At 41.3% G+C, this 22500-nt stretch overlaps 1 protein-coding gene across 2 annotated transcripts in view; it reads left to right on the top strand.

Annotated features, from left to right (window-relative positions):
- Positions 1 to 15092: 15092 nt before the first annotated feature.
- The window catches only part of LOC119595094 (hydroxymethylglutaryl-CoA lyase, mitochondrial-like), a 13029-nt gene continuing 5621 nt past the window's right edge, over positions 15093 to 22500 (top strand). Inside the window, exons 1-5 of one of the 2 annotated variants that reach the window (XM_037944237.1) lie at positions 15107 to 15227; positions 18331 to 18360; positions 19314 to 19480; positions 19748 to 19871; positions 21563 to 21775. In XM_037944237.1, the coding sequence (XP_037800165.1) occupies positions 15150 to 15227; positions 18331 to 18360; positions 19314 to 19480; positions 19748 to 19871; positions 21563 to 21775 (612 nt within the window). In that variant the 5' untranslated portion in view covers positions 15107 to 15149. Of the gene's footprint in view, positions 15228 to 18330; positions 18361 to 19313; positions 19481 to 19747; positions 19872 to 21562; positions 21776 to 22500 lie in introns of both variants that reach the window. The other variant, XM_037944238.1, reaches the window with a different exon arrangement.

Here is a 22500-nt window from a genome sequence, read left to right as displayed (position 1 = left end):
CATACTTACACACTCACACACACACATACACACACACACACACATATTATATATATATATATATATATATATATATATATATATATATATATATATATATATGTATATATATATGTATATATATATATATATATATATTTTTTTTTTTTTTTTTTTTTGTTAACATCCATTTATTCCACTGCAGGAAATCGGCCTCTCTCAGTTCATTATTTGAGAGGTTATTTGCCAATCTCACCTTTGCCTGATTGGAAGCCCTTCCTAATGAACCGCGGTTCGGTGCACTTAACACCTGTGCCACGACGGCGACTTTCCCTACGACAACTGCGTTTGACTTCTCAAGGCGGTATGTCGTTTTCCCGCTGTGAGATCGGGCTATATATATATATGCCGCGGTGGCCGAGTGGTTAGAGCATCGGACTTAAGACTGTCACAACGACTGTCGGAGTTCGAGTGTTCGAGTCACCGGCCGGCGTGTTGTTCCCATTGGGCAAGGAACTTCACCTTGATAAACTACCCAGAAAACGACATATCGCCTTGAAAAGTCAAACGTGTCGTAGGGCACAAACCGCGGTTGATTAGGAAGGGCATCCAATCAGGCAAGGGTGGCACTGCCATATAACCTCTCAAGTAATGAATTGAGAGAGGCCTATGTCCTGCAATGGAATGAATGGTTGTTAAAAAAAGAAAAAAAAATGTATATATATATATATATATATATAAATTATTATATATATTTTATATATATATATATATATAAAATATACACACACACACCACAAAATAACACATTTTTATACAGGGGTGTGTTTCATGAGCATGCATAGGTTATAACTCTATAAATCTTTTTTTTCCTCCAATAAAAAAAAATATAAACGCTGTTTTTCTTATTTGTCCTAACACCCTAACATATCTTAAATCAAACTGATGTGTAACACTTCTAAGTGATTCCTTATTCTGCTGCTGTCTGACCTGGGGGAGTGTTGTCTCCTATTTGTCTTCCATTTATGCCCGAGTCATTGTTTAAGGGGTAATTATACAGCATTACTTGATAGGGAAGAATTTACGGGCGCAACTACCCGTAACAACAAGCTCCACATTAGTCCCTTTTACTCTTTGCCATTTTTGTCAATGAATGGCAGCATGGCCCGGGCATTGTGTTTATAACAAACCCCTTTCCACCCATTACTAGATCCAAGACTAGGCATTTCTCTGATGCCACAGACAGAGCACAATAATAGAAACAGAAAAAAAAAATTTGCCTTGAGAAAAGAATTTTTCCTCATACTTTTTCACCTAATCAAACTTCTATATTCCTGTTCCTGCCTCCACTTTTTTACAGCGCACCCCGGTAGTACCCCATTAACAAGTTGTTAAGAAGGGTGACTAATTGGACGGTAACACCTAGCCCCGGTCTTTTCTCTCTTTTCTCTCTCTTGTATATATATATATATATATATTATATTATAAATATATATATATATATATATATTGTTACGCCGGCCGCCTCGTCTCTCTGCCCCCAAACCAAAAGGCAGGCTAGGCAGACGGCGTGTTATCCACGGGGTCGTGAACACTGAACAGTTCCAAGAGCACCGAGCACCACAGCGTCCCAGAACACCACAAGGGAAACCCAAGTGGCGAGGCAGGGCACGAATAAACACAAAAAATGACAGTCTTTTCCCTTTATTTACACAATTATTTACCCGTACACTTTTCTAGAGGCAAAATACAGGGGGAAACACTGCACGATACAGCTTATAATAGGGCAACACAAAGTTTATCAGGTCACAAGGGCACACACGAGGTCTTCACAGGAGCACCCAACCGCGTCTCCTCGCTTGTTCCTCCGCTCCTCTGCTCACAGCCAGCTGCGTCATGTTTGCCCAGGTCCCTTCATGTTAACATATGCTCAAGTCATCCTTTTCATGTTAACACGTGTTTCGCAGAGAGACAAAGACCCACTGGCGTAGCACTATCCCCCCTATCAAGCAGAGACCGTCTGCTTGACATATCAAAACCCTGAAACAACTACAGAAAATTTAAAATAAATCATTCTCAGAAACACAAAATTTTCTCCAGCGCGGCTTTCTTCGCTCTCGCGGGGGGCCCTCTGAGGTGTGGGCGCGGTAGATTGGCAGTGGAAACCAGAGGGTATCTCCTGTCACAAGCCCTGGCTCATGACGTCTTGCTGCATCGCCCTCAGGGCCCAAAATGCTCGCCCTCATCTCGGTCAGCGTCTGCCACGTCCATCGCCGTTGGGGCTAACGTCATCTTCTCTGTGCCTCCGTCAGGTTAGCGGCGCTCGGTGCGCCAAGTCCTGAGGAAGTCAGGCAACGGCCCCACACCAACCAACTCCTCGCTCCCCGACGACTCCTTTGGATGCTCCACTTCTTCACAAGTGCCAGCTTTGCACCAGTGGCACCTTCTGGGCCTTATCGGAAAAGTTAGCTACCAAACTGAAAACAACCCCCTCCCTTGTCCAAAAAGGCTCCGCCCAACCGCAAACGATCAGCCAAAGCTGCAGGTTTGGATGGGCTCCACGAGGCCCTCTATTCCACGCATCACTCTTGACAGTCGACACCAGATTCTAGACTCTGCCTGGGGGCCCAAGGTGCAGTCGCCCCAGCCGTAACCTACCTCTGCACAGCCAACCTCTGGAAGCAAGGGCACATCACCGTGCACCCTCACCAGTTTTCCACCCAAAGGGTCGACACACGCCTTACTCTGGCCCTGGTAAAGGCCCCGCAACAGGCTCGTCAGATCGCCACATACACCGGCACCCCCTGCTCCGGGGCTGCCCCGCCAATATGAGCCTCCCTGCCCCTTGAGTCCACAATGCCCCGTGACACCACACAGTCTCGGGTGGGCGTCTGGAAGTCGCATAGTGGCCACATATCAGGCCGCACTAGGTCTTCTTCCCCATTTGTCCACTGTCAGGCAGCATGGCTTCCAATCTACTGAGCCTTCCCCCTGCATCGGCTGGTTCGACGGCAGCTTACCCAGTGGGGCCCCGGGAACGAGGACAACGGGGTTTTCGGCCCCCCTCTCCAGCATGTCTGATTTTTTCCTCCTGCACCACTTCCTTACCCTTGGGACATGCACTCATGGTGACCATACCTGCCACAGTCCTGCAGCACTGCTAAAAGGGCATCAGAATCCGTCCGGTTGAGGAGTTTTTTCCCGTTTCCCCTCCGAAAACCGACTACGTCTGTGCCCTTCCTCACCGCAGCCCCAAACACAACCTTTGGGAAAAGTGCTCGGGCTCACCTTTTAAATGCTACCTTCTCCACTTTAGCCTTCGGCCCCGGAAGTCATGGCGGGCTGAGCAGCTGGCCCTAGGCACTGGTTGCCTTCGGAAGGCCTCCCAACTGCAAGGCCCTCGCCAGCGCCACCTGCAGGTCCTCAGATGTGCCTGCTTGACATAGATTTGCAGCTGCTGGCCTGCAAAGCGTCAAACAAAGAAATCGCGGGCCGGACCACGATTTATCTCTTCCGCAGCCGCAGGGTACGACCTCCTTACCAGCGCCTCCACATCCTGCACCAGTGGGACAGTGTCTCGCCCCCGCTCACGAGTCCGCTTTTCAAATGGGCCCGTATACCTCGGCCTGGTGGTGGTGCCCGAAACGCGTTTCAAAGCTTCCGCCACGATGGTGTAAAAGGCATGTTGGGGTGGCGGCAGATGTCCCAAAACTTCCACCGGGGCCCTTAGCGCTGTTTCCCGCTGCAGGCCCTTTTTTCCCCGGCTCCAGCCCTGGGCAAGATGCCAGCATTTCAATGGGCGACATATGCCTCCCCGGCCACCTTCCCGTCGTTACTTAGCGGGCTTACGCTTCACAGAATGTCTGGAGGCCGAGGGCTGCAGGTGGAGAACGCAGCCGGGAACTAACACACCTGGGGGGAGGAAGGGGGTGAGGGAGGCAACGAGGCGGGTTGACCGGGTCCGAGTTTGCCGCCACCTATACCCAAAGGGGGCGGTTCCGATGGTCCCCAGCCTTTTGGGAACGACCATGCTGCGACACGACGGCGAGGCCCGGGGGTTTCCTGCCCCGGACCCAGGCAGACCCATAAATCTGACACTCTGGCATCTGTGCCCGAACTCGTCTCCTTCTCGCTTGGGACGTTATACTCGTGACGCCCCCTTTCCTCCTTCCTTCTCCCCCAGGCCCCGAACCTCGCCCCTTTAGAATCTGCCCTCCTCCATCAGTTCACTCTTCACGCTGTTGCAGGCCTTGTCGGTGTACTGCTGAGTTTCCATCCACAGATGGGAAGATTGCTCTGTAGCACCTCAAACAAGTCGCAGAACTGTTCCTCTGCCTTCCTTGCCTGCATCCGACGAGATGGTGCGCCTGCTCGTTGCCCTCTGTGCCGCTCTTCTGCCCTTGTGGGCCCTTTCCTCCTCATACCGGCCAGCATGGCAGTTTATCAGGGCCATCTGGCTCGGGTTTTACTCACTCGTGCCTCCTCAGTCACAGCCTCCCCTCCCCCATGGCTGCCGCCATCTTTGGACGACATGATAAATCGGCGCGTCATGATCAAAAATCACAAAAAACCCCTCCTGACACCAATTTGTTACGCCGGTGCCTCGTCTCTCTGCCACCAAAACAAGGCAGGTAGGCAGACGCCCTGCCTTTCACAGGGTCTGAACACTGAAAAGCTCCAAGAGGCACCGAGCACCACAGCGTCCCAGAACACACGAGGGGAAACCCACTTGGCGAGGGAGGGCACGAATAACACAAAAGACAGTCCTTTCCTTTATTTACACAAGTTATTTACCCGTAAAATTTCTATAGCACAATACAGGGGAAAACCACATGTCCCCACTGCACGAAACGCTTATAACAGGGCAACACAAAGTTTATCAGGTCACAAGGCAAACACGAGTCTTCACAGGACGCACCAACTGCGTCCCCTTGGCTTGTTCCCCTTCCTCCCTCACAGCCGTTTCGTCATGGTTGTCCAGGTCCTCAGTTAACAGTTTTGCACAGAGACAAGACCCACTGCTAGTATATATGTATATATTATAATATATATAATATATATATATATATATATATATATATATATATAATATATATATATAATAAATTACGCACACCACACGTGCGAGCACTCACACATACATACTCTCTATAATATATATATATATTATATATATATATTATAATATTTTATTATATAATATATATATATATTATTATATTATATTTATATATATTTTAATATATATAATAATATATAATATTTTATTTTAATTAGTTTAAATTCTATTATATATAATTATTATATTTATATTATATATATATAATATTATATATATATATTTGTATTTTTTTTAACCGTATAGGCTCATGTTGAGCCGCCGTGATCACAGCAAAGACTTAATTTTAGTTTTCCTGTTGTGATGATTTGGAGTGAGTACTGTTATCTTTTTAGGTATCATTCACACACCCCTCCACACACAACACACACACCAACACATCACCACGCACGCACAACACACACACAACACACACCTACGCACACACCACACACTCGAACACCTAAAACACACACACCACCAAACCGAACACACATACACATACACATACATACATACACACACACACACACACACACACAAGGCTGGCCGGTGACTCGAACCCTCGAACTCAGATCGTCGTGACAGTCTTTGGGGTCCGATGCTCTAACCACTCGGCTACCACGGCCTTTTATAAAATAATAATAATATAAAATTATAATAATAATAATAATAAAATAATAATAATAAAAATATATAATAATATAAATAATGATAATAATAAAATAATAATAAAAATACCCAAAACAACAAAAATAATAATAATAATAATAATAAAAAAGTCCCATAATGGAAATCACCTGGGGTTGACCAGATCCCAAATATTGGCTTAATACTCTTTTCTCGCGCAGCAAAATTAGCATCTAATTTTAACTCAATTAAGATAGAACCTAACTTAAACCCTTAAAGATGTGGATAATTCTATTTAGTTACAGGATGTGGAAAATTTCATTCTATTACCAGTGGACCACGTGGCTTTTCCACGTGGATCCAAAGTCCCAAATAAGAACCACCCGCTCACGAGGGCGGAGGTCACATTTTATACTGACCTCGTTTGACCGAGATTCGTGTGAAGCACCGACCGGTAGGGTCACTCTCGCCTCCCTCCGAAAGAGTTCGTGCTAAGCTACCACCGCGCTAAGGTCAGCCCTCGCCTCCCTCCAGGTGGGCTGACCGTGACCTCCGCGCGGCCCGATAACCCGTTACAAAGTGGAGTCAGCGAGGGCCGTTGCATCCTTTTGGCATGCAACACGAACACACCACCCCCGAAGAAAAATCCGCTCGACCGCTAGAAGAACATGTCGAAAAAGAAAAAACACGTAAGTAAACCTTTTGGCCCCTTTCTTATTTTTTTCCCCTTCCTTTCTCCATACAGTGTTAAGCCGCTGTTTTTGTGGGTTAAAGGTGCTAATGACAGCAAAGGCAGTTCTCCACTATTTTTCCCACCTCAGTCGCATTTCCGTGCGATCGAGAAATTTTGATCAAAAAACATAAATATCGTTCTATAATTAATAATTTTTTCTCTCGTTTTAGAGATTTTAATTGTTTCTCGCACGAATTTAACGTGTTCGTGTTTTTATCTTATCACGAATATCATTTCATTTTATCTCGTTCCAAACCCTCGCGCCGACTGCCCCTTTCCCCTTTTCTTTTTTGCGTCACTTTGGATTAGAAAAAGGTTAATTTCCTATCTTTGACCTGACCTCACTTCTCTTTTCCCGGTCGGTGGCGGCGGGGGTAGTTTCAGATGATCTTTGTTACAATGCTTTTTGGTGACACGTTCTATCGGCGCTAGAACGAAGTATTTTAACGGAAAATTCATTAAAATTCTTAGTTTGAATATAGCGTAGGATTTCCCCCATATCATAGTGCACAGGATTGCCCGATATTGCCCCGGGTTGCGTAACGCCAAATAGATCTGCGCTCCGTGGGTTCGAGGTAGTGCAAAACCGAAGTTATTCGTTCGTTCGGCTCCCTTGAGTCGGTGTGACCCGCGGTTACGTCCTTTAATTAATGTGGGAAAAGGGGTTAAGCTAGAATCTTTTTCGCTTATTAATCACACCTTTCTCACCCTCTAAGTCGCTTGCATGTTTGGGTACCCCCCAGCTTGTGGGGATTCGTAAATTATATATCCTTCGGAATTTTGCGAGGCCCATTCAGATACGCAAAGAGAGCGGGAAATTATTTCCCTGGCTCGAGTCGTTTTCAGTCATATACGGCTTTTGGGTATAGGATCCCCCGTTATTGAGTTTATTGAATTGACGTGCAAGCTAGACATGTCTCGGCAGTTCAGATTTCTGACCCCGAGAAGATTTGCTTGAAAAAAAAATTTGGGGGCGAATATTTTTTTCATTCACATTCATTCAGGGGTACATTCTGTCCGATATCATTATATGTTGAATTCAATGGTAGTTGAAATAATCTTAATAGCTAGCATTGCTAATTTACTTCAGTCTTGTTATAGCGAACGTTAATATTGTGTTGTGATTTATCTCTGTGTGAGGTCACTCGCCTTCCCCTCATTAACGATAGCTGTCCCAAAACGCATACACACACACCTTCACCTCACTCACACACGCAGGACAAAAGACTGCCCTTTTCATTAATAGGCTGGTTGCGGTCTAGTGCCGGGGTAAAGATTATATGATCTCTTAGCCCGCATTTTGTCCGTCGTGACGAGTGGTTCGTACATAAAGTACAAGTTCATATAATTTCTTATCTGTGTGACGGCTATGGTTAAAGATCTTCGCGGATCGCCGATGTCGTTCCCTTATCTATTCTCATTTCTATCAGAGATGGTTGGTAGTTCAAAGAGGTCTATGCGGACCGCTACGGACATCTCCCTCTTATAGTTTCTTCTTTACCCTTTGTGAAAATAAAACACAAAATGAAAAAAAGACGAAAATAAGTTAAAAACCAAAATTAAAAACCCTAAATTGTTATGAATACCGGCTAGTGGTAACTACCCCCATTTCTCTGTTCCTTTTTTTTTCTCTTACTCTGGCCCTTACGTGTATGATCTGGCTCCCCCACTTTATTTGCAGTCGGACCGCACGGCACCGAGGAGGGCCCTTAGGATGCTGTAAGAAGGACGTCATCGAAGATCGCCATAGGCCCACGGACCAGGATTTTCGTCAGAAAAGGGGGTGCCTGCCAGACTCCCCGTAGGTCCAAAAACCAGCACCTTTGCCGCAGGTATCAGTCGCCCAGAATGCTGTGCCTGGCGGACGCCTGCAGTCCGGTCAACTCCAGGAGCCGTAGCGCAGGTATAAGCCCCCGAGATCCGCCCCTGCCCCGACGCCGTGATCGGACGAAGATTACGAGGACGTGTGGACCGAGAAGGACCCGGACAGATCTGTGGGACGTGGGGGACAGGACCCGCCCAGTAGGCCTGGCTAGGACTACGAGGGGTCAAGACGAATCCGAAGTCAAGGAGGGACCTTGCGGGGACTTTTGGGACGTGTGAACGGGACGGACAGTTCACAGAGGACCGAGGATTAGGACGACAGGGACGAGAAGCCACGAAAAGGGACCAGGACGACGCACGAGAAGAGACGACCAGCCAATTGCACCTTGAAGGCGCCTCGAGGCGAGGCGCGGGGTAGGTGGCCGAGCATATAAGATGTGGATAAATTCTATTTCTGTTACAGGATGTGGTAATTCTATTTCTATTACCCCGTGGACCCGTGGCTGTTTTCCACGGGATCCAATGTCCCAATAAGAACCACCCGCTCAGCGAGGGGCGGTCACATTTTATATCTGACTCGTTTGACCGGAGTTCGGTGAAGCACCCACGCGGTAGGGTCACCCTCGCCTCCCCCGGGGAGTTTGTGCCCAGCGCCCGACGCGCTAAGGTCAGCTTCCCCCCTCTCTCCGCGGGCTGCCCTGACACCGCGGGGCTTTTGACCCTTTTTGACGTGTAGCGTCGTCGTAGCGTGTGTTTTACCCCTTTACGTGTGTTTTGGGGTCCTGTCCCATAAAGAGTACGCATAAACCCCTTTTTAACCTAATGGTTATTTAAGGGACTACTTATCTCTTGGCCAAAGTAAAGAACAGATAACCCAAAAAACTACAGACCCATTACATGCTTATCAACTTCCTATAAATTACTTACTTCAATCTTAACCGAAAGAACCTACAGACACATGGAAGAACAAAATATTTTTTTCCCGACGAACAAAAAGGGTGTTGCAGAAGATCATACGGATGTAAAGATCAACTGCTCATAAATAAAATGATTCTCGAAAATGCCCATACTAAACACAGACATCTAAGTACTGCTTGGATCGACTATAAAAAAGCCTTTGACAGTGTCCCACACCCTTGGAACTTAAAATCCTTAGAAATTCTCAAAATCTCTCCTGTCTTAATCAACTTTCTTGAAACAACATGACATTATGGGAGACAAATCTTACTCTCAGCCACGTAAACGGTACTCTTATTTCAAACATCATGCGAATGAGATGCGAAATCCTCCAGGGTGACTCTTTTTCCCCTCTTTTATTCTGTATGGCACTTATCCCACTCTCCCAGCTTCTTAACAACACAAGGTATGGATATAAGATCATGGACAAGAAGATCAATCATCTTTTCTATATGGATGACTTGAAACTTTACGCTTAGAATGATGGTGAATTGGAAAGGTTGCTGAAAACTGTAAAAGATTTCAGTGATGACATAGGTATGAAGTTTGGTCTCGATAAGTGTGCTAAAGCAACCTATAGGCAAGGGAAACTAGTGACATCTGACAATATAAATTTAAGTATTGATACTGTAATAAAGGAATTAGATCAGAAAGAAACCTACAAATATCTAGGAGTAAACGAAAGAAATGGGATGCAACAATCGTAAGGTCAATCCTGAAAACAGAATTAAACTCAAACAAACTAACAGCAATCAGCACTCTCGCAATACCTGTTGTTACATATAGTTTTAACGTGATAGACTGGAACTTAAGTGAACTCAAACAAATTGACACCAAAATTAGGTAGCAATTGACATGCATCAGGATGTATCACCCTAAATCAGACGTAGACCGTCTGTACGTCCCTAGAAGTAAAGGAGGTAGGGGATGATGCAGTTGGAATTATCGTACAAAACAACAACGATTGGTCTCTTGCAATACTTAGATCTAACCAACGATTGGATGCTTCAATTAGTTAGAGTACATGAAAACTCCAAAAGGTCACACTCAATAGTAAGGGAATCAAATAAAATTTCTCAGGAATTAGGTATTGAGAGCAAAAACATCTAACATATGTTGCCAACATTGGCTGCTAAACATAAAAAACAAAAAGCGAAGAAGGTCGGACAAGAAAAACTTGAATCTAAGTGGCATGAAAAGCCTCTCCACGGACAGTTTGCAACTCGAAGCAAACACTTAAATGTAGATGAAACTGCGACCCATCAGTGGCTTAGAAGCTCTGGACTTAAAGGGGAAACAGAGGGTTTTATTCTTGCAGCCCAAGATCAAAGTTTGTTTACCAGAAACTATCAAGCTAACATCTTGCACAATGGCACTGACCCAAAGTGTAGGTTTTGAGAAGACAAGGTTGAGACGATTGATCACCTTGTATCTGGTTGCTCAATATTAACACCGAATGAGTACAAAAATCGACACGACAGAGTGTTCAAGTACCTGCACTGGAAGATCTGCAAACACTTTTCAATTGGAATGCAAGATAAATGGTACAAACACCATCCAGAGCCAGTTACTGAAGGTAAAGATGCTACAATCTTGTGGAACTTTCCAATATACACAGATCGTACTATACAAGCGAATCGTCCAGATATCGTCATCAAGGAAAAAATAAACAACACCTGCCTGTTTATAGACATGAGCATCCCTTCAGACAGAAACGTCCCAACTAAAGTGTTTGAGAAGATATCAGAGTATAAAGACCTGGAAATAGAGGTGGAAAAGATGTGGCATTTAAAAACCAAATCTTTGCCTGTTGTTACTGGAGCTCTTGGCCTTATAAAGAAAGTTACTGATAAGTTTCTTGAACAAAATATGGGAAATCCAAAATTAGAAGAAGTCAAAAAAAAATAGTCTTAAACAGCACAGCACATGTACTCGGAAGAGCCTTATCGATCTGAAGTGAACTTCAATCACCCTAGGTCGCTGGTAGTGACTCGGTGTTTGATTTTAATTAGCAGATCTAAGGAAACTTTTGCATAAAAACAACAACAACAATAATAATAATAATAATAATAGATATGTTTATAGATATGAGCATCCCTTCAGACAGAAATGTCTCAACAAAAGTGTTCGAGAAGATATCAAAGTATAAAGACCTGGAAATAGAAGTGGCATTTAAAAACCAAAACTTTGCCTGTTGTTACTCGAGCACTTGGCTTTATAAAGAAAGGCACTGATAAGTTTCTTGAACAAATACCGGGAAATCCAAAATTAGAAGAAGTCCATAAAGATTGTTTTAAACAGCACAGCGCATGTTCTCAGAAGAACCTTATCAATCTGAAGTATTTTTGTGTTCGTGAATTGACTTGACTGGATGTTTTTAATTTGTAATTGTTCTGCATATTTTTGTTGATGTTCCATTACCTCAAACTTCAATCACCCTAGGTCGCTGGTAGTGACTCGGTGTTTGATTTTAATTAGCAGATCTAAAGAAAACTTTTACAACAACCATAATAATAATAATAATAATAAGAAGAAAAATCAGTGCGAGTGCACACACAAATCGCCGCATGCGAGTGCGTGAGTGCATCCATTTACACAACAATGATTGCCTAAACAACTACTCCCCTGGGGAGGGATCACTGATCAAGCGCCCCAGTATAAAGACTATCGGCTACATGATGTCCACAGGGCGCTAAGTGGTTCGTCAAACACCATGCCCGCGTAGACCGGACATGCCAATTGGAGGTTAGTGCGGGATATCCAGCTTCTTGGCAGTAGGGTTATAATGCATTCTGCCTCTCAAGTAAGAGTAGGAGGTGGGTGATGAAGCGTCGCCCGTCACACGGATCAACAAGGTGCACATCCCTCAGGGCAGAACTGTCTCCCTCTTCCATTAGTCAAAATCCGCCAGTCACTAGGACGGTATGGCTCCCACCCCTGGCCCTGCGGTTCAACCATTTTGTACTAACAATCAAAAGAAAACAAGACTTAAATGGACAAGGGAAGAGTGGAATGAGCTTTGGTATGCACTCGGGAAACCTGCTGCAAAAGTTATGTGCATGTTTTGGTTGGTGTTCCATTGCCTCAAACTTCAGTCACCCTAGGTCGCTGGTAGTGACCCGGTGTTTGATTTTAATTTTAATGATGATGATAATGTTAAAAATGATAATGTGGTGGTGATGATGATAATGATGATGATGATGATGATAAGGATGCTGTTGCTGCTGCTTCTGCTGCTGCTGCTGATGATGATGATGATGATGATGATAATAATAATAATATTAATATTTATAATAATAATGATAACAATGCTAATAATGATACTACAACAGTTGCGATAATGATAACGGTAGTAATGATCATGCTAATAGCAATAATGCAATAAAAACAATAATGGTAATACTGGTGATAGTAATGATGATAACAATGATAATGATAAATCTTGTCTAAACATAAAGTTGATAGCGAAACAAATACTACTGATTCCACTTCTACTAATTGATAGGAACAAAAACAATGATAATGGCAAAAGCAACAGTAAAAATACAACGAGGAATCGACCCACCCAAAATGATATAAATCAGTGCGAATGCACACACAAATGGCCGCATACTAGTGCGTGGGTGCATCCATGTACACACGCATCGCCTGTGCGCGTATGTGAGCACGCGCGCTGATTTACATAATTTTGGGTGGGTCGAACCTAGATGCGGTAGTGGGTGAGTCTATCGTGGATGCGATGTTGGGTTGGGAACCACCAACAATGATTGCCTAAACAACTACTTCCCTGGGGAGGGATCACTGCTCCGCCGCCCCAGTGTGGAAACTTGGTCGGTTGCATGATGCCCACTGGGCGCTGAGTGATTCGTCAAACACCGTGCCCGCAGACATGGACATGCCAATTGGAGGTTGGCGCGGAATGTCCAGCTTCTTGGCAGTGGGGTTAAAATGTATCCTCCCTCTCAAGTAAGAGTGGGTGGTGGGTGATGGGGCGTCGCCCGTCACACGGATCAGCAGGGGGCGCGTCCCCCAGGGCAAAGCTGAGTCTGCCTCTTCCATTAGTCGGAGTCCACTAGGTCCCACCCCTGGCCCTGCGGTTCAATAATTTTTGTGCTGACGGTCAGGGGAAAACGGGACTTGGATGGACGGGGGGGAAGAGTGTAGTTAGGTAGTGTGCTGCTTTGCTATGCACTCGGGAGGCATGCTGCAAGTGTTGTGTGCGTGTTTTTGTTGGTGTTCCATTGCCTCAAACTTCAATCACCCCAGGTCGCTGGTTGTGACCCGGTGTTTGATTTTAATTAGCAGATCTAAGAAAAAAAAAAAACAGTAATAATATTAATAATAATAATAATAGTAATAATGATGATAATGATGATAATGATGATGATGATGATGATGATGATGATGATGATGATGATGATGATAAGAATGATGATGATAATGTTAATAATAATATGGTGATGATGTAATATAATATGCATGATGATGATGATGGTGATGATGACGATAAGGATGCTCCTGCTGCTGATGATGAAGATAATAATAATAATAATATTTATAATAATAATGATAACAATGATAATAATGAAACTACAATAGTTCGATATGATAACGGTAGTAATGATCATGATAATAGTAATAATGAAATAAAAACAATAATGATAATAATGATGATAGTAATAATGATAATAATAATAATGATAATGATAAATCTTGTTTAAAGATAAAGTTGATAGCGATACCAGTACTACTGATTCCACTTCTACTAATTGATAGGAACAGAAACAATGATAATGGCAATAACAACAGTAAAAATACAACGAATATTTATAATAGTACTAATGATAATAATGATGACGGTATTAATGGTGAAATTACAGTGGTGATTATTATCATTATGCTGCGTGAAAGAACTAAAAAAGAAGCAACAAAATGATACTGACTAGTAACACTACAAGTGTAAGTGGATGTAGCCATACATACCAGCAGGTGTACGCGTATATATGGTGTGCGCTGTTACCAAAGACATACTATCACCTTTATTCCGGCCAGATCTAAGGGTGAGCAGTGACTTTTACAGTGTATCTATTTATATCGAATATCCTTGTACAAAAAGGCTTGAGATTGAGAAAAACTAGTTTTACAGGTTTTGGTAGCGGTACTTTCAGAGTATGGAAATTCGTCCTTGAGAAGACAGACAGACGCGCAGACATGTGTCCTATCCATAGCCACTTTAATATTTAGGCAACGCGCGGAACGGACACTCTGTTGTTTCTCCTGTATAAAGGGAAAGGAGTTGTATCTATTTTAAACTGAAGTGGGTTTGTCTTTTTGGATGTGAGTTGACACGTGATTTTTGATTGCTTTGGTGGAATTGACCGCTGAAAAGTAGAAAAGAAGAATTGGGACTTCTAAATCATGTTTTCTAACTTTCAGGATATTGCGAAAACCTAAAAGTGAAAGTAGGAAAGAGTTTTGGAAAATTCCAGTCCCACTGTAACCCTGCGTTTACGAACTTCTGGAACATGCGATAAGCATCCACTTTATTCCATAATAGCGTTCCCCCGAAAACAAAATCCCTAATTCGTATTCCCCGTCACCATTTCCTTATAGAATACAGAAAGTATACTTTTCCCTCCTTATAGTGAGTATACATATCCCTACTTAGCAAGTGTACCCCACTCACTGCTAGTCATATACTTCTTAGTCCCTCTGTGGATATGAAAGAAAAAGAAGTGGAGAGAAAAAATCAGTTGGAAAAAGAAAATGCGGAACAAGCGACAAACGAGACAGAAAAAGGAAAAGAAGAAGGAAAAGGAGAAGAGGAGGTATTATTAGCCCCCAGTGAGACCTCCTGGGCGGGGAGGGCCGGGGTCGCCTCTCGTCGCGGGCGGACGACGCGCGAGCAGACGACCCCGCCGGCCCACCATGGCGACGCTGCTGGTGTGCCGTGTGAATGTTATCTCGGCTCTCAAGACCTTCTGCAGGACCTATGGCACTTCTGCGGTGAGTTCAGGAGAGTGCTGAGGGTCAGGGCTTTGGAAACTGAAGGTGTTTTAAGGATAGTGTTCAAATAAAGGGGCCTTCGTTGTATTTATGATAGATAGGGAGGTCAAGGTTTTCTTTCGAAGGCAGCTTCCTGTTGCGGGAAAAAATAAAAGATTGCTTTTGCTAGAATAAAGCTACTTGAGCAGAAACCTTCGCAATAACTTTAATGTTATGGTGAAGACGTTGATACATTGATGAAACAACCTATAACACTTCAACTAAGACTTTTCCAGAAGATTAGCCATTATGCGATGGTTACTTTTGTTTTGATTTTAGGGGTAACATTAATAGTATGGGTAACCTTGAAACAGCCCTCCATAGTGTATATTCTGACAATATATATCTTGTAGAACACCCTGGTAGTCTGCTGTCAAATAAGTCTAGTCTAAGTACTATATTGCTTTAATAAACTATATATGGTGGAGGTTTGTTGGGTTTTGCCAAAGTGCCAAAAGGTCAGAGGCTATGGTAGTTCGGGAACTTACGGTTGTTGAATTTCTAGGTCTAAACATTACCATTTTGTGACCTAGTATTTAGTTATTTTTTATTTATATTTATTTATTTTTTTTATACTGAAGAGTAATATTGTATGTCCCAAAAATTTAAATGTCTTGTGCACACAGTAGACTGTTGATGTTAACTTTTTATAGCCAATTTGAGTTGGGCAGTATAACCTAGCCTTTGGTTACCAAAAGAAACATTCAAGTTCTGATGAGACACAGTTAACCCGCTCCTGCCGGGTGACGTGCTAGAATGTTATAGCAAACTGCATGGTTGGCAGGTTCAGCTCGTACGTGTGGCAACATGCCAGAGCGCGTGGAGTGGGACGTTCGGGTTAACTCTGTGGACTCTCGTGCCCACTGTCGGGCCACTGCCAGATATCACCAGAGTTTAATTGCTCTCAAAGATTTTTGACAACTGAGAATAATGGGTTAAGACTGATTCCAAATGTGATATTAGATTGCCGAGGAGGTATACAAGCTCTATATTGTCAGCACTGAGAGGCTTACAGGCTGTTATCGAAATGTTTGCCATTTTGGATTTTAAGCTCATTCATGATTAGTTATTGAGCTTGAGACAAAGGAAACGTTAAAATATGATTGCAATTGTGTTTTACTTAAAGAAATGATTATGTTCAAGTACGTTTGATGTTGCAGTCGAAGGAAATAGTTTTACACTAGAAAATTAATTCTTTTCTCAGTGAGAGGAAAATAAATGTGTAAAGGAGTGTCAAACCTAAAAAGTATTAAAGATATTCTCCCCCCAAAAAGCAGGGATGAGTTAACATTACTTTGGTTTCTTGTACTCAACAAATTAAGTAAGCTTAGAGATTTCTGATTCATCAACTTCATTGACTAATCTTTTTTTTTCTTCCATGTATTAGTCAATGTGGACTGTTGTTGAGCTAAAACAAAATTTCTGTGTTGTGTTGATCATATGTTCAAAGGCTCTGTGGGCTAAAGTGCCCAGGTACTGATCTATTGTTTGGAGTTTAGTCTATTTTGGTGCCACGATTAGAATCCCACCCATTTGTAGCACGTAGGGGAAGTTGGTGAGGATAGGTCTTGTAGGTGGGGGCTGTAGATCATCAGATGTCTTTCTTCATTACTCTCAACATCAACATCAACTTTACTGTTATTGTTATTAATAATATCTTTAATGAAGTCCAAACCTCTCAATACACTGACTGGATTTTCAAGATTTAGGGAAAGTTTTATCTCCAGATATTTATATCTCAAGTTGTGGCTTATACAGCTTCTTTATTGTAGTGGGATAAAAATTTTTACATTGGATATTGATGATAAGGAAAAAGATATTTCTAGAGTAGTTTCTACAAATAATTATCAGCATATGCAGTATTCCTAATCTTATGATAAGACTATGAGTTTCTATATTTAGCAAGTCATATCACTGTTGAGGGACTCATGTTTGTCTGCTTGATTTTACTGGTCATATCACACATATAGGTTCTATGTGACTTCCTTATCATTTTACATTATAGCTATAAAAGACCAGGTAAAGTTCAGCTCCATCTTTGCTAATTGTAGTCAGATTTCACATAATTTGTGGATGTTCATGATTAACAGTAATTAAATTAGTAATTTTAAGATTATGTATGAAATAGTGCACGGTGACAATAAGAATGGATTAACTAATAGTATTATTTTGAGCCACTGAAACTTCACATCCGACAAATCCGAAATAGAGAAATGGTTATTCTTATGATGCATTCATTTCATAATACCTTTGTATATACGTTACTATTTTTTATTCATTGTTAGTTATCATTAGTGATAAACAAATCACTGTGGAATTTATATATTTGCTCTTATATAGTGTCTCACAAATAAAGTGTGGCAAATTTTCTTCAAAAGTCATACTTAACCATGGAGATTATATATTTTCTTTGACTAAATTCTTACCGTTTAAAATATTCTCTCATTAATAAACAAAAATCTATGAATTATCCCAGAATGAGCATTGTGGTTTCAGGAGAATATTTAGGTTTCATGTTTATTTCAGGCATAAAAGGCCTGAAACAGTGTTGTGTGCACCATCTGGTTCATAGATATATATTTGGAACTCATTCTTTGTTATACAAGGAGCAGGCATATCCCTCATGAAGGAATGTGCCAGTCATGGTATGAGGTTTTACAGAGAGGTACTTCCTTGAACTTCATGAGAATTACTTCCCTTAGATAATATCTGGCCTTAGATAATATTTGATTGTGACCCAAAATCCTGGGGTTAAGAACCACTGCTTTAGAGATAATTGGCCACTTTGTGCTAGCTTTCATTAGAAATGTTCTATGTCAACAAGGAACCAATAAGAACCATGTGAGGTACTAAGTTCTGCCAGACACATGAATTACTCATTGTATAGCAAGAAAACTTGAACAGTGAAATAATTTTTTTTAAATTATAGTCTCCAGTTCAAAGTATGTTGTATCTTTGTGTAACAATTTTTTTTTCTTTTGGTGGACACTGGTTTTGAAAATTATATTGTAAATAAGAATTATTATCTTAAATTAATTAACTGTTACTGTATGCTCCATTTTAGCTTGCATTTGGAAAATCACAGTATGTAGAGGTAAGAAAAAAAATGAATTCCATAATTTGCACTTCACTTTTACCACATTTTTACATCCAAGTTGTGAAGGTGTATGAATGGCTTTTCCTTTTATCCCAAGAATTGTGTTTTGAAGGTGGATGTCTGTTTTCTTGCACTCACTTGTTTCCATCATTGTAAAGCATAGGTGCATGGATTTGTGTTATTGATATATTAATAAATTTATTGTTGTTGTTTTGTTGTTTTAATGATATTGGTGTGTGTTCATAGATTTTCCTTGAACTACATTTCTTCTTTAGATGTGGACACAGCAACCTGCAAGCCATATGTCTTCATATTGTAAAAGTCACAAATTCAAACAATAGATCCATTCAAATTGACCCACTGCTGTGGGGCATGGCATGTACGCACATGCTATGCCCATTGTGAGTTTACTTTATTAATTGTTTTTACACATAGATGGCTACAATTGTACTAATTCACCAATGAGCCAGTTACAAGTACTGCCTGTCTTGCCTGTTTATCCTTTTCCTTGATTTACAAAAATATTTTACATCATCTTATTTTGTTGCTACTAATGTTTATAACATTATAGTAAATATAATGTCTATAATAAAAATAACACCATCGATATTCTTAACATTAGTAAAAAAAATTTTCCCACCAATTCAAGGAAAGGTGTAATGAAGTAAGCCCACAAGGTCTACTAATTGACTCCTTTGTGGCTAAACACTAGCAGAGACATTTCTCACACACACACACACACACACACACACACACACACACACACACACACACACACACACACACACACACACACACACACACACACACACACACACACACACACAACACACACACACACACACAAAAAAAAAAAAAAAAAAGAGCACAGCATTTTCCTGGGGGCATTGTGTTAAGAAACATCCATCCATTCTATAAAAGACATAAATCTATCATAATGTATCCAACAGATCCGAGGGGCACAGTTGCAGTCACAGTACCCTAAAGAAGTCAAGATTGTGGAAGTTGGCCCACGGGATGGACTACAAAACGAAAAGGCCCTCGTGCCAACAGACGTAAAAATTGAATTTATTAATATGCTGTCTCGAGCTGGACACAAGGCTGTAGAGGTGACCAGGTACAGTATACATGTGACAAGTTCTGTTGTGTGTGTGTGTGTGAGTGTGCGTGTGTGCGTGCGTGCGTGTGTGCGTGCATGTGCGCGCGCGCGCGCGTGTGTGTGTGTGCATATTTGTTTATTTGCAGACATGCAGGTATTTCTGTGTGTTTGTTTGCATGAGTGTGTAAAGATTGGAAGTCTTTTGAAGGATTATTCATGGTAGTATCATCATCTTTATAAATATTGTATCTTTTCCTGAATTCAGATTCTTGTTCCTTTTTTCAGCTTTGTATCTCCAAAATGGGTCCCACAAATGGCAGATCACAGCGAAGTGTTAACTGGAATTAAACGTTTTAGTGGTGTCTCCTATCCTGTACTGACCCCCAATCTGAAGGGATTTCAGGCTGCAGTAAGTACAGATTAAAGACAGAAATGTGTGGGAACAAAAGATCAGTGAAAATTAAATGGCTTTAGAAGAATCTCTGTTATTGATGTCTGTCGTTTTTCTTTAGCCCAATGCCATTTGAAACGGATAACGTTCGCCATAGTTTGGTTCAGTGAAATATCTTTACACATAGGTGTCTCTGGTATTAACAGAGCAAAATTTTAATTTCCTCATTGATTACAAGTAAAGGTAATGATAGTTATTTTTCTGCTGTATATAAACGTCTGATTTCTGCTTTCCATGAGTTTTTTTTTTTTTTTTTCTCTATGCTATTAACCCCTTAGGTCCAGTTGTATCATGGCAATTACATAACCAAAAATCTGGGCTTTAGGCTTATATGAGTGGCTGCTCTGATAGGTGTGTGGCTTATAGGCAGGCACATGCAAATACTCATGTGTGGTGACATGACTCTGTGCCTCCTATTTGCAATGTTATTTTCTCTCTTTATGCATAAGCATTTTTAGCTTTTTTGCTATTTTCCTATGTCCATATTTATAATTGATCTGCATTATCCAGATGGTATTAGACTGTTTTCTTTGGACAGTCTCCATATCATCTCTCTACATAGTCTACAATATTTAACATTTAATTTTTTTTTATTTTTTTTTTTTTTTTTTTTTTTTTTTTTTTGTAATATACACTTTTCCATAATACAACCTGTGCCACCGGTCACAGCTTAGAAATATGATGCCTAGCATGGAAATGGTGTCTTCCATGGAGCTGGTCCTCTTTTAGTCATGGCTCATGGACATTGCATTCCACTCTCGTTCGTTGATGGGAATAATGCAAAATTGCCAAATGAGTCTAATCATCCTCCAAAGAGGTTTGTGCATGTGTGGCAAGTCTTTCCCATCACCACGGCCTTCAGAGGAGATGTGCAAGTTCGCGTCACCTGACCAACAGCCAAATTTTCTCACGATGGCATGTTCACATCACCCGCCCCTCAAGCCAAATTTTTTTATTATCTGTAGGTCATGTCATCCAGAACAAAGGGGTTAATATCAGTACTATTATCATTATAGGCATTATAATTTTTTTTTTTATAATATTATTATCAAGAGTAATAGGAATTGAATAAAAAAGAACATATCCAAAATTCAAGAAAAAAGGATGAGATATGTAGGACTAGTAATCGACTTCTTGGTGACTAAGCACTTGTAGAGCCATGTGTGTGAACACAAAAAACTAATTTCACAATGGGCTTGGGATGAACATACATACCATCTTTATCAGCATCATGTTAATAGTATTTAATTGTTTTTTTTGACATGTTCACAAATATTGAATAGTGATGAAGACAACAATTACTGATAAAAAATCGAGAAATAGGTAAATAAATTATTCAAGGAGTGACTCATGCTTGCTTTACTCACCTGGTAATATTTTCTATAAAAAAAGTTATTTCCATGGAGCATTAGAATAAGCATTACTATTTGTAGATATTCAGCCTCTGTAAAAGATATTCTTTAAACAGACACAGAAGTTACAAAGTTAGTTGTCATTTTTGTTTTTTTTAATAAATATTTTGGGGATATACTGAATTAATGTTGTCTGGTGATGTTTTGTTCATGTGGGGTAAATTCATTTAAAGACATTCATTCATATATTCATATATTCAGCAGTCCCTCAATACAAAGAAAAAAAACTTTTTGCAGGTAGCAGCAGGGTGCGAGGAAGTGGCAATCTTTGGAGCTGCCTCAGAGACATTTAGCAAAAAGAATATAAATTGCAGTATTGCCGAATCCTTACAAAGATTTCAAGCTGTTATGGATGCTGCAAGGGAGGCTGGGATTCGTGTAAGGGGTTACGTCTCCTGTGTGTGTGGGTGTCCCTATGAAGGCCCTGTTGATCCCAAGGCAGTAGCAAAGGTATGTATGATTTTTTTTTTATATGATTATTATATGATTCTTTTTTCCTTCCTTTAGTTCTTTCTTTCTTTATTTATTTATCTATATATTTATTTACTTCTTTCTTTCATCCTTTCTTTTTTTCATTCTTCTCTTTCTTTATTTATGTACTACCGGTTATGCTGATAGGTAATGAGGAATAGCATTTTGAACTTTATTATAGTGGTATACCCTCTTGGCTATTGTCTAGTATGGGACTAATATAATGGAGAGATTGTGAACTTATTTTCAGATATAGGTGGGTGTTTATACTGTGAGATTAATAGCTGTATTATTAAAATGCTGGTACATGTCCTGCAATCCAGTCCCAAGGGAGGAGCCCCACACTCCCAAACCATATCATTAAACTGCATGGACAACCCCCTCCCCTTGTGATGTCTGTGGGGACTGGTGGTATGCCTAATGCATCCCGTGCACTGCAGTTGGTATGCCTAATGTTAGATTAATCACGATTTTTAGCCAAATTCATAGTCATATTTTTTTGGGGGAAAGATAATGTCAAAGACAGCTATGGGAATGTCAATTGTCATTTATGATTGTCATATTCATAATCGCTCTCAAGATCTTTAACCTCTTACAGCCAGGCACACCTATAACTGTCATGAAAGACCAACTCATCATGACAGTAATGGCTGTAGGTGTCATGACGAGCTAGAGCGATTTGAGTGGGAAGTTCTGCTATACAT

This window comes from Penaeus monodon, chromosome 35, assembly GCF_015228065.2.
Source record: "Penaeus monodon isolate SGIC_2016 chromosome 35, NSTDA_Pmon_1, whole genome shotgun sequence".
NCBI lineage: Eukaryota > Metazoa > Arthropoda > Malacostraca > Decapoda > Penaeidae > Penaeus > Penaeus monodon.
This window is presented reverse-complemented; position numbering and strand designations above follow the sequence as displayed.